The sequence below is a fragment of the Miniopterus schreibersii genome, assembly GCF_964146895.1.
Source record: "Miniopterus schreibersii genome assembly, chromosome: 1".
Lineage (NCBI taxonomy): Eukaryota > Metazoa > Chordata > Mammalia > Chiroptera > Miniopteridae > Miniopterus > Miniopterus schreibersii.
The window spans coordinates 135,401,673-135,418,894 of NC_138101.1; the positions used below are offsets into that span (position 1 = coordinate 135,401,673).

Consider the following 17,222-nt stretch of genomic DNA (forward strand, 5'->3'; position numbering starts at 1 on the left):
AACTAGCACACTAAATTTTCATTAGTTCCGTGTCAGTGGGGTCATTTTTTGTGCCTGGAGGCACAAGTGTGATAAACAGTGCTTTATAATGTTTCTCTTCCTCCTGCTGCACACACTTTTTTTTTTTTTAAATATATCTTTATTGATTTCAGAGAGAGGAAGGGAGAGAGGGAGGGAGAGAGGGAGGGAGGGAGGGAGGGAAACATCAATGATGAGAGAGTCATTGATCAGCTGCCCCCTGCATGCCCCCGACTGGGGATCAAGCCCTCAACCGGGCATGTGTCCTGACCAGGAATTGAACTGCTATCTCCTAGATCTTAGGTTGATGCTCGACCACTGAGCCACACCTGGCTGGGCTGCACACACCTTTTTAATGTAATTGTTGCAACAAAAACAATCCCTGGTAAATAAAGTAAATATTTATATTTTTCTGTTAGGCAAAACAAATGTATGTTTGTATATTGACCCAGTAAAAGTAGAGCATGTAAGAGTGGTGTGGGGGGCAAAAAGAGGACCAGGACTCTGTTACTTAAAACATTATATATATATATGTGTGTATGTGTGTGTCTGTATATATGTGTGTGTGTGTGTGTGTGTATACTTATTTACTATGCTAGATGACCAAAAGTGGCATCATACAAGGTGGTTATATTAATCCAGTCAGATATTCCTCATCTGGAACCCAGAATGTTATTTCCACCTATGTGCCAGTGAAGAGGAACTTCTCTAGATCCAGTCTAACTTGACCAAAGGGCCTAAAGATTAGTCTCTTATTTTCTGTTTCAGACTTAGAGCAAAACTCTGGGATTTTACTGGGAAAGAAATCTATAATGAGGCTGAATTAAAAATGAATTCATGCCCTATTTTTGAGTCATGGGTATAGTGTCATCTATTTGCTTCTTGCCACAGCTTTAAATTGGTCACCACTGAGGCTTTATTGTCCCAAACTTAAAGGAGATGGCTAAAATTTCATTACTTTCAACAGTAATTATCACACCATAGAAAGTAGCTTTTTGTGTGTATTGCTTGCAACCCCTTTTGCTATATGTAAAAGCTGTGTCTACTGTAGGCCCTAAAAAGTCAAGATGCTTATGATTTTATGATGCCTCTTCTGAGTGTTTTTGGTAGAAAATGTGCCATTGCACATTAATTTGTTACTATCTCTTCATTCTGAGGGAAGCCCTTGCTTGTGCCAGAAACTTCCCCATTACTTCTCCGCAGTCCGACTCCCACAAACCTTTGGCTGGAAGTTGAACATGCATTCCTTCAAGAAAAGTATATTGAATGTCCATTACCACCTGATAGGCAAAGGGAATGAACAAGTAACACATAGTCCTCCCTTGTGGAACTTGCAATCTAATGGTGTGTGTGTGGGAGGGGGGGCATCAGACAATTATGCTATAATCATTTGTTCAAACTCTACTACAAAAAAAGAAGTTGTGGATGTTTCAAGACAGTTTATAGTAGGGGCATGTAACCTTGAGCATAGCATGGTAGGGTGGTTAAGATTGTGACTTCTGAAGCCACACTGCCAAAATTTGAATCTGGCACCGCTTTTCACTAGCTGTGGGATGTTGGGCAAATTATTTATCTTTCTGTGCCTCAGTTTTCTCATCTATATTTGTTTGTTTGTTTGTTTGTTTGTTAATCCTCACCTGAGGATATTTTTTCCATTGACTTTTAGAGAGATTGGAAGGGAGTGGAGGGGGGAGAGAGAGGGACAGAGACAGACAGACATTGATGTGGGAGAGATACATTGACTGGTTCCCTCCCGCACGCACCCCGATTGGGGCCAGGATGGGACCTGCAACACAAGTACGTGCCCTTGACCTGGAATTGAACCCGTGACCCTTCGGTGTGCAGACTGACGCTCTGACAAATGGGCCACACCAGCCAGAGTGGGTTTCTCATCCATAAAATATAGTTATTTCAGGCTTAAGAAAGTGAAATAGGTTCATCTATTTGCATTGTTTAGAAGAGTGCTTAGCATGTAACGTGTACTGCATAACTTTGGCTGTTTTTTTGTCTGGGAGGTCAGGAACAACTTTTTTTTTTAATGATGATGTTGAAATGAGCTTTGAAGGCTTAATAAAAATTAAGTAGACAGAATGGAAGGGAACCAGTTAGAAGGCAGTTGCACTAGTTCAGGGAAGTAAGGAGGGTAAATTGATCCAGAATGGCAGTAGAGGCAGAAGTGGATGGATTGGAGGGATGTTTAGGAGGCAATGGCAGGATTTACAAATATTGGATGTAGGTGGTAAGAAAGAGGGTTTCTGCTCTCTGCAGCCTTGACTGAATAGGATGTGTTGGAGGGTGGTAACCACCTCTGTGTGTGTGCGTGCAGGGTGGTGGGGGTGGAGGAGACTAGAGAGACCAGCAAGGAATCAGTTTACTTGAGGTCAATAAACCTCTTATAGGGAGAGCTGGACAAATGGGTCAACCAAGGAGACGGGAGAGACTACCAAGAAGAGCTTAAGTAAGTGGATTTACAGAGTTGATATCTTGTCCGGAGATATGAGAGACATTAAACATAGATAATCTGGTGGGGGAAAAATGAATAATAATTGAGGCCATATATGTGAACTAGATATTCTTGAAAAGAAGGTATAGAATGAGAAGTAAAGAGAACTCTAGGACCAAAGCTTCAACAATTAAAGGGTGGTAGAGGAGAAGAATAGCAAAGGAGAAGTGGCCAGAGGTAGAAGGAAAACCAGAAAAGTGTGGTATACTGGAAGCCATCTGAAAAGAGTGTTTCAGGGTGTGATTGGTTTTTCTGAAATCTTTATGGCCCTTCCCTGGATCCCTGAGAGTCTTAACTTAGGTCTCTCACCATTCAGAGTTGGATACTTGTGATTTAGAACATCTCTATCGCAGGTTTAGACTGAACAAAGCCACTTAGTTGAACATGGTCTTCAGACTCTAGAATCTAAAATGTAGTCATTCCCATTTGCCCTAAATTAGATTTAATATAGAGGAAGAGAGCTAGAAGTGTACATTTAAGCTCATAGGAAGTAGCCTGCTGAAATTAATGAATTGTTTTGGAGGCCATTAATCTGCATGGTGATCCCCTCCTAAAACTGATTACATAGACACACTGGCAAAAATACAACTTTTCCCCCAACTGTCTATCTAGCAACATTTGTTGAGTACCTCCTAGGACATAGTGGTTATATACCAAATATTGTGCTAGGTGTTTCATCAGTCATTATTAGTGGCCCTGTAACTTGATCCCCCTTTGTAGAGAGGAATGAATTAGACTCAAAAAGTTTAATTTACTTGGTGGGACAAAGATTTGAACCCACATCCCTCTGACTTGAAAGCTCATTATACCTTCATGTACAAAGATAAATGAAATACAAAATAGAAGATAATTATTTTTTAAAAGTACTTAAAAATGCTGTGAAAGCTCATATTGGACTGATTACTTTTGGCCTGACAGTGAGAAATAGGGATCAAGAAGATTTTCAATTATTAAATCCAATGGACATTTTAAAGTTCTTATATTATTGGACATATTTGCTTTGTTCAATATAATTGATCACTCATTCCCCCAGCAATACTCTACTCTCTTTGTTCTGTGACATTGCCCTCTCTGCTTCTCTAGCTTTTCCTTCTCTACCTGCTTGGTAGGTGTAGCTTATTCTGATTTCTTTCCTTTCCTTTTTCCTTTCAATTTTCCTTCCCTTCCCTTTTCCTTTCCCCCTCCCCTCCCCTCCCCTCCCCTCCCCTCCCCTCCCCTCCCCTCCCCTCCCCTCCCCTCCCCTCCCCTCCCCTCCCCTCCCCTCCCCTCCCCTCCCCTCCCCTCCCCTCCCCTCCCCTCCCCTTCTTTCATGAATTCTCTACTTTTCCATTGAGCTTTAGAGAGAGAGGAAGGGAGGGAAGCAAGGGAAGAGAGGGAGAGAGAAACACCAATATGAGAAAGACACATCGATTGGTTGCCTCCTGCACATGCAGGTGGAATCTGCAACCCAGGTATGTGCCTTTGACCAGGAATCAAACCCATGACCCTTCATTCCAAGGGCTAACACTCTAACCATGGAGCAACACCAGCCAGGACTTATTCTGATTCTTAAATCCTGATGTTCTCCTGCGTTCCTCCTTAGCTTTTCTCACTCCACACCAAAAATTTCAACAATTAGGTTTCTAGCTAAGCGTTTTGTTTAGCCTGTGTAGTGTTTAAAAACATTTTTTTAAAAAGTTAGTTATCTTTTTTTTATTTTTATGCAATGTACATTTAAAGCCTTAGAAGATTTACATAAAACTCTATTTCTGGTTTTAGAAAAATCTGAAGTTCTCTCTCAACCTTGGATGTGCATTTCCATGTGACAACACTTAATTAGAGCTGAATAGCACTGTCTTTGGAATGGACATGGATTCCCCAGTTCTTCACAGATCCCAGTATTCTCTATTGTATCCCCAACGGTATTGGTGCAGTTTTTCGTATACTTGCTTTGCTCTTCACACTCTCTGGGTAATCTTCACTATTGAAACTACTATTTGGATACTGGTAAACTAGCACCAGTCACCAAGCCAACTGTTAGATTTTTACATCCAACCTCCTGTTGACTATCACTACTTAATATACTTTAGGGAACTCAGACTCAACATGGTTGAACTCATCTTTGCCTCTAAACTCCAGGTTCTACCATTTTTTATTCTGTAAGTATTACTTGGCTCTGTCCCTTCTTTCCCATCATTACCTTTTGAGCCACCACATTGCTATGATTCAGGCCCTAATCATCTTGTTAGAATTCTTGTTTGCAAACAACAAAAATAACTTTTGGCTAACTTACGCAGAAAGGGAATTTATTGAAAGGATACTGTATGGCTCACAAAATCAATGGGAATGCTAGACAGCCTGGTTTAGAAAATGATCTAAAACCAAGGTAAGTTAGAGACATGGAGAATATAGCCAGGGTCATACCATTGAACAGTAGAAAATGATGTGGTAGCCCTAGCCAGTTTGGCTCAGTGATTAGAGTGTTGGCCCTCAGACTGAAGGGTCCCAGTTTCAGTTCTGGCCAAGGGCACATACCTCGGTGGCAGGCTCAATCCCTGGCCCCGGTCTGGGTGCGTGTAGGAGACAGCCAATCGATGTGTCTCTCTCACATCAGTGTTTCTCTCTCTCTTCCTTCCACACTCTATGAAAAGCAATGGGAAAAATACCCTTGGGTGAGGGTAAAAAAAAAAAAAAAAAAAGATGCTGTAGTACTCCGGTGTCTGCCATTGCTGAATGTCTAACTGCTTGTTCTGGGTCTTTGCATTACCTCTTCAAAGTCAAAGTTCCCCTAAGGAGCGTCCAATTAAACTAGCCTAGGTCATGTGTGTACTTTGTCTCTGCCAGGAAGAGAAAGTGGTACCTCTGCCTCTAACCTCCCTCTACCCCGCCACTACCCCCTGGCTCTATGTTGGGAGGTAATATCCAGTCTCCCGTTTAGAAAGGGGGCTTCTGGTTGCTGGGCAGAAAGAAAAATCAGTAAATACCCACCATACCACCCTTTTCTGGACTACCATAGCAGCCACCTAGCTGTGTCTGTGTCCTCTGTCCCCTCACATCCCAAATCTGTTCTCTATCTAATAGCCAGAGTTAGCAGTTCTGGTCATGTCACTCCCTGTTTCAGTGGCTCTTCATCCACCTGTAAGAAAATGCTTTAATGTGGTATTCAAGGCCCTCCTTGCAGGGTCTGGCCCTTACCTAGCCTTTCAATCTCATCTCCCTCTAATCTGTTCTTTGTGATTTACACTTTGGCAAGACTGAACTACAGAACTACTTAGAATTTCTGCTACATGTCTCATGTTGTTTCTCCTGGCTGTGCTTAGTTTTGTCTTTCCTCTTCACTGTTTCTGCTGCCTGAATACCTCTTTCTTGTAGCCCACTTGCCTTCCCTAGTTAACTTTTCGTCCATTAAGAAAGTACTTCCTTGATACCTTTTCTTACTAAGTTATTAAGTCCCTTTCATCTCTTTCTGTAATAGCCCCCTGCTTATTTCATTGCACGTATCACCTTGTATTAGAGTTGTTTACATTTGTCACTACTGTCATAATTCCTACTCTTCACCCTCTCCCTACATATATACTCAAATATACACCTATATATTGTGAGTTCTTTAAGGGTAGAGATCATATCTTTTCATCTTTGGTTCTCTAATACTACCACATTACTTGGTATATCATATGCTCAATAAATGTTAAGAAAATGAAGAGGCATTTGATGTAGATCTTAGAGGATAAGTAAGGTTTTGATAAGGCAAAGAAATGAAATAGAATGGGGTTTTGAGCTTGAGTGAATGGGAAAATAGTATAGCTGTTTACAGGAGTGGTGATTAGGTGTTCCTAGCAATAGTGGTAAATGCTAGAATGTTTAAAAATAGGAGATCTGCAGCCAAGTTGATCGCTGCTTTGTTTGTGTCCTAGAGTACAGAAAGTAGAACATCAGTGTTGAAAATGGTTACATTTCAGGAGATCAGCAACTGTTTTTAATAACAGTTTTCTTTGGAGGGATTTAAGCTTGCATACCATCGTTCCAGAGTTGCCTAGACTCATTGGGAATTAGAGTGGTCTCAAGTGGCATTGCAAAGTGGACACTGGCCAGAATGTCAAAGGAGCTCAGTTTCAACAGAAATGAGGTGGAGGCAAACCAGGTTTTGAGGTGAGGAATTGGGGGGGGGGGAGGGCTGGAAATTGTTAGAGGGCTCCTGGGAAGAGATACTGCTGCCCACGGGTTGGAGTGTCAAGAATGCAAACCAGCATTTGGAGTTGTGGCAGAAAGAGTAAAAGGCCCCCATATTCCAGCAACTGGGCTGCCTCACTCCCATGATGGAGAGATTTGGCCTCTTTTAATGGATAGGGGGTTAAGGTATAGTCACTACAGCAGAAGAGTTGACAGGGCTGCTAGAAGGCAGGGAGTTCAGGAGACAGAGTTGGTTGGCCTAGTGTGGAACCCTCCCTCCTGAGTTTATGCTCTTTGGTGTACAAATACAGTGTTGGTGGTAGGGAATTTAATCCCTAGGACTAGTTTCCCGCAGCATAAGACCGTTCCTCTGGCCAGGCCCCTTTTTTTCCAAGCAAGCTGCAGGCTTCGCCTGGGCCCTAGAAACCGGATAGGCCTCTCCGTGCGCTCTCAACCTAACCGCGGTGGCGGGGGAGGGGGGAAGATCTCTGAAGTCCCTCCCTTTGCGCTGTTTTGCGTCTTTGCTTTACTGCTGAGTGGCAGTCCAGTTAAGCCAATGAGGACGGGGGCGGGCTTGAGCAACATGTTAGGTTGCGCAGGAGGAGGAGGGGGAACTGGTGCTGGAGAGACAGCGAGAGGGGCGAACCGGCCCCCCACGCCGCTGCAGGTAAAGGTACCTCCATTCCCACACTGGGGTGAGGCACAGCTCTTTTTCTTCTTCAGGGCTTGTCGGGGCTTCCAGCCTGTAGCTTCCGCCCTAACATTGCTCCCACTCGGGCATCCACACCCCCCCCTTTTCCCCTCCCGCATCTTCCCGTCTTGGCCATCCCCACTCTTGAGGACACCCCGCTAGCTCCCTCCCTCAAGTGCATGTACCTCATCTCCATTTTGGGGGTACGAGTTGCCAGAAATCCCCCGCCTCTGCTTTATGGGCCTTACTGGCACCAACCCCAGCAGTATGAGCAGGTAATATACCCGGGTCCCCGCCACCCCCACCCCCAGTCGCGTTTCTAAACCCCTGACTTCCTTACCTTGCCCCTTTCATATGAATATGTAATTTCTGTAGTTTCTCCTTTACCCCCTGAGCATACGTACATGCTTTTAGTTTTCATAGATGCCTATTTTGCGTTTTCTTGTTTATTCAGAAAGGTTCACTTTACTAGCCATCTTTGCCCTCAAATGTCCATACTTCTGATTGAGGTGTTAGTGCTTTTTCCTTAAGTAATTGGGAAAACAAAAACAGAGTAGTCACATTTAGCAGTGAGAATGGTGAAGATAGAGGAAATGGCCTAGGATCTCAATCTTCTTGAGGAAATCTCCTGAGTGGCTCCAAGTTAAAAGCTCTATTTCTTATGGTCTGTGGTCTCTTCCATCCTGATCCTTTGCTGACCCTAAATTGTGATTATTCACCTCGGGTGTTTGTTTCCCATTTCTGTATAAGATTTGAGACTCTGTGGGTCTCACAAATGTCTCCACGGTACAGTTTTTAGATCCTTCTGTTTTAAAATTATGTTGGTGATTTTTTTAGGCCTTCTGATCATTTTATTTTCAAGGGATTTCTCATTTCAAATTAAGCTGCTTCTGAGCATCTTGTGTTTCAATAACGTGTTTATGTCTGTCTGCAGCTGATACTCTTGAAAGGATACAGTTTCCAATAACAAGATTTATACTTTGAAGCAAAATAGTTTGTTATTTTCTGAATCTTTGAGCAGTTAGAGGTTAAATGGGCATGAGTGGTACTTTGTAAAAATACATATTACCCCCCCAAAAAGGTCAACATTTGTCCATACGGCATACATTCATTATCTTCTAAGAGGATGGGCAGTACAGAGAAATCTATAAATGGAGAATGGATGTTATCTCTTAGACAACTGTTGCAGTGTATCATTCATCATAAACAATAACTCTGATAAACTCCCTTTAGAGAGAGCATAAGAAATCTTATCCCACCACAGAGGTGTTGATAACCCTTCCGAGCCAGGGATGCTGCTGCTTTCTCTGCTCCAGCCCTCCTTCCCCCGTCTTTTATAGATCCTCACTAGCCAAGAAGACTTTGTCTAATTTTACTGAATATAAATAACCTAAACAATGATGTGTTTTTCCTTTCCAATTGATAAATATAAAATTATGACATTGAGTACACATTTTCAAACTCCCATACCTTCCATCTCCCAGTTGGGAATCACTACTTTGTTGCAAAGTATGGAAAAGTATAGAGTAGAATTAAAATAGTCCTTTATGATTGGACAGACAAGTTGTCATTGAAATGGGGAAGGGTGAGGAGACATGTAAAATAAGAAAAGGAGAGTTAGAACTCTAGACTTAAAAAACTCAAGAGGAACTGTATTAAAGGTGATAAAACTGCAGAACAACAGAAAAAGAGTAGTTACGCCTTTAAGGAGGAAGTGAGATGGGCTATTATATAAAGTATTTCTTAGTGTTAACTGGCTTGTTATTTGGAGAATATAGGTGATGGTCTTGTATTTTAAATTTAACTGACTAATTTGTTCTGCTTTTCCCCCACTCATCCCTCAAAGTTTCTGTCATTAGTCGGGTCATTAGTTTTAGTAAAAGTGATGAGTTGTAACCATTAAACTCTGACTTTCCTTTTGAGTATATACATGTGTTTCTCTTTTGGGCAGTGGTCTGACTTCTTTATCTAGGCACTTGCTTTACTTGGGGTGTCTTAAGTGCTTCATATATTTCAGCGCTTAACATCTATTTTTACAGCCCAGGTTTGAACCATGGGATAGATGGACTTGGTAGGATAGGCCAGATGTGGATACAGCCAGGATGACCCATAAGTATGAAGAGAAGGAGGGGGTGAAGAGAGTTGGAGGCATGTTGGGAGAGGTTTAATTTTTTGAGAGACAAGGACAACTTAAAGATGGGAGTTAGAAAAGGAGCAGGAGACTAGTATTTAAAAATATGTACAAGATGAATTAGGTCAGTAGAGGTGAGTTGATGGGATGGGACTGAGAAGCAGTGAAGTTTGGTGGTGTGGCTTTAAGTCAGTGGTGAGGTTTTTACAATCAGCGATGAGCCAGGAGAAGCAGAAATCTGACCCCAAAACCGAGAAAGGAGATAAATGATAAATGCATTGATCTTTAGAAACATATAGTTGAGCTGTATGGGGGTAAGGAAGTATTTTAGAAACCGTTGGCCTTGTTTCTCCCATTAAAAAAATGGGCTCTTTCTCTGTCTGAGATTGGACCGCTGTTGAGGGAAAGAAGAGCATTTGGGTGAATAAATAGCCAGAAGTTGCGGAGAGGGCAAAATGCCCAGTGGCGGAGGCAGGTTATACACTGTTATCAGCGTAAACTTCTGGTTATGGAAACTTTCCTTTTAGTTTTTATATGACTCTGTCAGGTATTTGTGCATCTTCTCTTATTTTAACTTCCCTGACAGTGATCAGGAGATGAAAGATAATAAGTAGCAAAGTAAGGGTATAACTAGAAAAAAGTTGAGGATAGTGTTGAGGAAGTTTATAAAATTATCAAGTAGATTTTCACTGAATCAAGAAACAGCCCGGCTGGGTGTGGCTCAGCGGTTGAGCGTCGACCTAGGATCCAGGCGATTGGGGTTCGATTCCCGGTCAGGGCACATGCCCGGTTGTGGGCTTGATCAGTGACCCTCTCATCATTGATGTTTCTGTCTCTCTCTCTCCTTCTCCTTTCCTCTCTCTGAAATCAATAAAGATATATTAAGAAAAAAAAAAAGAAACATCAATAACTTTTCTGATCTCCATTTGAGTAAATTTGGGGCAGGCATTAGATAGGAGAGGCTGGAATGAGCTGGTGGAATAGGGAATGACAAGTGATAGGGATCCTGGGTGAGGTGCGAAGGGCACATAATCACTGAAGCAAGGAAGATTTTGTTCAACATTGGTGGAGATGCCATGTATACTTCGTAATTTTAACTGATGTGCCAGCTACTGATGAGTCTGTTCTTTTTATCTATGTCTTGAGTTTCTGGGATATATTTACTCACAATACTATATTGTTTTACAAGGATAACTGGAATGGGTTAAGGAAGAGAAAAAGTTTGGGGGCTGTGTGGGAAAGCCTTCTTCAGTCAAGTCTGTGCTGTGTCACTGACAAATTTCTCCTGGTGTCTTCTAAAAGTTGGGAGAAATGGTCTTATCAGTCAAGGCTTTCCTACATTGTCAGATATTGGCATCATATTACAAAGAACAGATACCAATTTTTTGTATAGTTTAGTTATTGCTGATGAACTTATAATCCCTTTTCTTAGTTTTTCCTTTTTCTAGCATTTTCATGAACTTGAAACCTCAGACGTGGGTTTAGTAAACATACTTTCAACTATTTGTAGAACAGTTTTTCAGGATGGGGAGCTTTCTACTGTCTCATCTTAGAATCGGGGAATACAATTTAGTGTCTCTAAGGCCTGAATGGTTCGTTCCAGATACTGAAGCAAATATATTAATTCATTAAATATTTTTTGAGTAGCTACTGTCAGTGTGATATCCTGCTGGTTCTTTAGGGATCCACAGATTAATAAGACGTGGTACCCAATCATCAGGAACTTTTTTGTCCCTGGGAAGGAGGAGCTGGCCACCATGCAGGATTGTGCAGGGTGTGCATTGCACATATTCATTATTATCATCAATAATATGACAATTTTCCAGCAGATGGCAGACAAGTATCTTGAGGAGCAGGCAGCTTTTTATAATTTGCACGAAGGAACCATTTGGGCCTTCAGAGGACATGGACAAGAGACTCATCATTTTAGTATAATATTAAATATAAGTGCTTTCAGTAAGGTGCACACAGTGATGTGGTATTTAAACAAGGCGAGGGAACCAAGTCATCACAAATTACTCTGTTGTTAAAGGAGCTCACTTTATGGAGTAGAAGACCTTTGAGGGTGGGAAAGGTTTCAGCTGGGAGAGATGTTGGGTGTGTGGTGGGGGTGTTCTAGGCAGAGGCTACAGCATAATAGATAAAGATATGCAGATAAGAATCACATTAAGGGATCTTTATAGTCTAGTTGTACTGGAATATAGGGTATGCATAGGAAGTGATAAGAGAGAAAGTTGGGAATATAAACTGGAAGTAAAATGTAGAGTTCTTTGAATCCCTTGTAAAGGAAGTTTTTATCTTAAATATGAGAAAGTGGGGAGGGGTTTCAGAATAGAAATACTATGTATAGATTAATTGGTATGTTAACTAGAATAAAGTTTACAAAGCCTCCTGGGTAAAATCATACTATAAGCTTAGCAAGATTGTACTGTAAGTTTGATTAAAGGTATTATTTTTGCCAGTAGTAAGTGAAAGTATCTAAAATACAAGGGAAATTTATAAAATATAATATATCCAGAAATCTTTATCTACAGTCTCTGAAATGCTACTGGTATATTGTTAAGTTCTGTAAACTTAAGAAACTTAAATAGAAGGTGAATGACTATTAAATTTCCTGATCTCTACCTAAGAATGATAATTGTAAAAGGAAATGGACAAAGACAGGTGAATGATTTTGACAGACAGAAGCTTCAAAATATATAGGTGTAAGAGCCCAAAAAGGGGGTTGGGTTTATTTTATTTTAGTAGTTTCAATTTTGAAGCAGAAATGTGGGTGTTTTCTTCTTTGTCTCTGTCCTCAGATTACTCATATTTCCCTCCTCTCATTATTTTGATGTGATTTGATATTAAGGGTGGTACCTAAGAAGGAGAAATTTTTCCTGAGGTCACCTATTTTGCTTATTTTTCATTTGTCTTCCCACAACAGGAGTTCTACCATCTTCCTCTGAAGACCTAGCCATCTTGCTCCATGAAGGTCAGGACAATCTGACATGCACTTGTTTCTTGCCTCTTTACCTGAAGAGTAGTAGTCTTCCATTGTGTACATTTTTTCTTAATAGGGGAGGGGAGGGGAGAGCCAGTACCCCCCTCCCCTTCCCTTTCTAGACCTTGGGGGAAGTAACCTCCATTGCTTTCCCAAGATGGCAGACCCCATCATGGATCTGTTTGATGACCCAAATTTATTTGGCCTGGACTCTCTGACTGATGACAGCTTCAACCAGGTCACACAAGACCCCATTGAGGAAGCCCTTGGACTGCCAAGCTCTCTCGACTCCTTGGATCAGATGAACCAGGATGGTGGAGGTGGTGATGTGGCGAATCCATCAGCAAGTGATCTGGTCCCCCCACCAGAGGAAACAGCCTCCACAGAACTTCCCAAGGAATCAACAGCTCCAGCTCCAGAATCTTTAACCTTGCATGATTATACCACTCAGCCCGTCAGCCAGGAGCAGCCAGCCCAACCTGTCTTACAGACACCAGCGCCAACATCAGGACTTTTGCAGGTCTCCAAGAACCAGGAGATCCTGAGCCAAGGGAATCCTTTCATGGGTGTCTCTGCCACAGCTGTGTCCTCCAGTAGTGCTGGAGGGCAACCACCTCAGTCCACCCCTAAGATTGTTATCCTTAAAGCCCCACCAAGCTCCTCAGTCACTGGTGCCCATGTGGCACAAATTCAGGCCCAAGGTATCACCAGCACAGCTCAGCCCCTGGTGGCTGGCACAGCCAATGGTGGAAAAGTCACTTTTACCAAAGTGCTAACCGGCACTCCCCTTCGACCAGGTGTTTCCATTGTCTCTGGTAATACAGTTTTGGCCGCCAAGGTCCCTGGGAACCAGGCTACTGTTCAGCGCATTGTCCAGCCCAGCCGACCAGTAAAGCAGCTGGTCCTACAGCCAGTTAAGGGTTCAGCTCCTGCTGGAAACCCTGGGGCCACAGGGCCCCCACTGAAGCCTGCAGTTACACTGACCTCTACACCTACTCAGGTGACTTGAGTGAAAGGGGGAGGTGAATTTTGGTTTCATAGAGGGCCCAGTAACTGTGAGAGCGCATGAGAGGCTAGCTCTAGGAAATCCTGTTTAAATTCCATCTTTGTTTTTATCAGTTAGTGTTGACAGCCACAAACTTACTGCTTATCAGGTAGAAGCAGTTAGTATTAACATATTTTTTTGAACTCTTACTACGTGTTTACACTACCTAGCTGATAATGAACAGGACAACCACAGTCCCTACTTACAGAGCTCACAATCTGCCAGGCAAGACAGACAGCTAGACAAGAATTCACAATAATGTGTGACAAAATTTTATGAGAAATGTAAGATGCTATGGGAACAAAGAATCATTTTTTTTTTAAAAAATATTTATATTTGTAAGATTTACAGAAGCTGTGTGTTTCTTTCCCCTGTTCTTATTACTTAGTTTGTCCTTCTGCTTTGCCCAGTGCAGAGGCTAGTTTCTACTCTAAGAAAATAAAGGCTCTCACCTCTGAAAAAAGAGCCAAAGAGTTTAGTAGGGGAGGGCAGTAGTAAGATAAGTAGGACCAGTAGGAAGGAACTACAAGGAGGTGGATTTCAGTTCAATATAAAGACTTTTGTTCTAATAGGGTTCCAAAAAATGGAATGACTCCCTTCAAAGATAGCCCCTATCAGGAGTTTTTCAAAAATAGGATTGATACCTACTGGGCAGAAGTGTTACAGAAAAGATTCTATCAAGACAGATAGGCGGATGAACAAAATTAATTGTACTGTCTTCTCCCCCTCAGTTTTTATGTTTCTAGGATGAGGAAAACTGGTGTAAATATTTAAGGGCATACCATTCTTTAATGTACTTCTTGCAATTTCCGTTTTTGCACTCTAGGGTGAATCGAAACGCATCACCCTGGTCCTCCAGCAGCCACAGTCTGGAGGTCCCCAAGGACACCGGCATGTCGTGCTAGGGAGTCTACCAGGGAAGATAGTGTTACAAGGCAACCAACTAGCAGCCCTGACTCAAGCCAAGAATGCTCAGGGGCAGCCTGCCAAAGTAGTAACTATCCAGCTGCAGGTGCAGCAGCCACAGCAAAAAATCCAGATTGTACCACAGCCTCCATCATCACAGCCGCAGCCCCAGCAACCACCCTCAACCCAGCCAGTGACACTCTCCTCTGTGCAGCAGGCTCAGATAATGGGACCAGGACAGAGCCCAGGACAAAGACTTTCAGTACCACTCAAGGTGGTACTACAGCCACAGGTGAGACACAGTTAGGAAGGAAAATAAACCTCAGTCCCTTGCTCCTACCCTCAGCAACCACTCATTGTTGAGTGTGGAGCCAGTCTAGAGTCTTACCTCTGAACTGAGATGGAGACTTTCATTTCTTTCACCCATGGAAACTTGTTTTAATTATGTCATGAAAAGGTGGGAGTTATTGTTGGGTTTGGGATAAGAGGTGATTTATCTGATATTTGTCTTCAAACTGTTTCATTTACAATCTTTTCCTAATTTTGTGAAATAAAAATTGTTCTAAATATCTTAATTTGAAAGACAAAGAAATAGTCTTAAAGAGGTCAGGGGATTATCACTCCTCCCACTCCCCAGGGAAATAAAAGTAGGCTAAGAGTAGAATTTGAGGTTTTTTTACTTTTAGCCCAGACACCAATATTAGCTATATTGTATGAAATTTTTCTAAAATAATGGAGATAGATATTGACATTAGGAGCATGGCTAAAGATATTGAAGTTTAATTTGACACAATTCTTGCCCTTTTTTTACCCCCTTCCCTCCAAAAAAAACTTAAAAAAAAAAATGTGTCCAGGTTCAGTGAGATTTAGGTCTGAGCCCGATTCTTGAGGATTAGAGAACTAAAGTTTCTAGCCCACCTGCTTCAGAGCTGGGTTTTACTTAGTCTGTTTAGCTACAAGCATGTTGAAATTTCAGCATTTTTATTTCTGTAGGCTGGCTCTTCCCAAGGGGCCTCTTCTGGACTTTCCGTAGTTAAAGTCCTAAGTGCCAGTGAAGTGGCAGCTCTGTCCTCACCAGCAAGCTCTGCTCCTCATACGGGGGGCAAGACAGGAATGGAGGAAAACCGCAGGCTGGAGCACCAGAAGAAACAAGAGAAAGCAAATCGGATTGTAGCAGAGGCCATTGCGAGGGCCCGTGCTCGGGGTGAGCAGAACATACCTCGAGTCCTGAATGAAGATGAATTGCCCAGCGTTAGGCCTGAGGAGGAAGGTGAAAAGAAACGCCGGAAAAAGACCAGTGGGGAGAGGCTCAAGGAAGAAAAGCCAAAGAAGAGCAAAACATCTGGTACCTCCAAAACCAAGGGCAAGAGTAAGCTGAAGTGAGTACTACCCTTTGCTATTCTGATGGGACATTTGAAGGCAGTGCATTCATTTTTAAATCAGTATTGAGAGGAAATACTTGTATTTAGCAGCAACATAGTTCAAAGTGATCTATGTGGCAGAGAAGATAATAAGGCCTTTCTTTTCTCTGTCTCAATGCTTACATGATATGTTAAATAGAAATTTGCATATTTTGAAAGAGAATCACTAAGGCACAGGAAAAGATCCTTGTGTTGGGGGTTACATTTAAAAGCTGTGACTATGGTTTTTTATATATTCTTCCTGATTTGGTATCACTGGTGTGAAGAATTTCTCACTAGCCCCTTACCACCCACACTAGAAAAAGAGAGCTGCTGGAAACATAGCTGCCTTGTCCTTGCATCTCATCTGTGAACTAGAGAAGATTTCAGCAACTACTATTAGTCTTAGGCAGTGTTGACAGAACCATGACTTGCTATGTAATTCCTGTCACAATCGAGTGTTCTCTTTCCCTTTCCTGTCTTATAGCTTCACTCCTTTGTTTTGAGCTTCTGTTCCCTAGGAGTTTTCAGTGTGGTTTAATTATAATAAGGCTTTATATTTGTATAGGACTTTTTAACTCCTAAAAAACAAATTTCAAATCTATTCTCTTATTTGATCCTCAACAACTATCAGACCAGGTATCATCAATGCTTTAGTTTACAGGAGAGGAAATAATGCTCAGCCAGTGACAGAACTGGGACTAAAATAAGGCTTTGTAATTCTTAGTCTAGTATTTATTCTGCTCTCTTATGCTACTTTCCCTCAGGTATTTGTGAATACAGTGGTAGTAAGGATTTGATAAATCTGGTAGAGAGGTCAGCCAGTGGGTTAGAAACTCCAATATCTTTTTTTCAAGCACCCTGCTCAATATGTCCCACAGACTGAAGGTCTAGATACTTCTGTCTGGAAGCTTCATCTGTAATGGTTTAGATTACTTATATTTTTTTACCCCTTGCCCTCATTGAAAATGATTTTGTTTTTTCCATTTTAGCACCATCACTCCTGTGGTGGGTAAGAAGAGAAAGCGTAATACCTCATCTGATAATTCAGATGTGGAAGTCATGCCTGCACAATCACCCCGGGAAGACGAAGAAAGCAGCATTCAGGTAAAAGCATCCCTAAAGAACTTAGCAGAAAAATCATGTTTAATTTTGAGAGACAAACCAGGAGTAGATACTGAGAGACTATAAGCCCATGCATATTTCAACAGTTTTTCTGATCCAGAGGTAGGCCTAAAAGGTAAAAGAGGTAGGACCTGGTCATGGTCATGTCTTTCAATTTTTGTCTTTTTAGGCAAAAAGCATATTACTGTAAAAATAGTAATACTCATTTTCCTAAATTCTAGTGTTTCAGACACTAAACAAAAATGAAATCATGCTGCATGATTGTTGTCAT

General features: G+C 41.8%; 1 protein-coding gene across 11 annotated transcripts in view; it reads left to right on the forward strand.

The window, feature by feature from the left end:
• Positions 1-17,222, forward strand: part of CHD8 (chromodomain helicase DNA binding protein 8) — a 59,022-nt gene that overhangs the window by 5,646 nt on the left and 36,154 nt on the right. For 3 of the 11 annotated variants that reach the window (XM_081142404.1, XM_081142398.1, XM_081142407.1), the window contains exons 2-6: positions 12,419-12,522; positions 12,585-13,475; positions 14,347-14,718; positions 15,420-15,805; positions 16,819-16,933. In XM_081142404.1, coding sequence (XP_080998530.1) covers positions 12,633-13,475; positions 14,347-14,718; positions 15,420-15,805; positions 16,819-16,933 — 1,716 coding nt within the window. In that variant the 5' untranslated portion in view covers positions 12,419-12,522; positions 12,585-12,632. The other 8 variants (XM_081142402.1, XM_081142401.1, XM_081142403.1 and 5 more) reach the window with 5 other exon arrangements.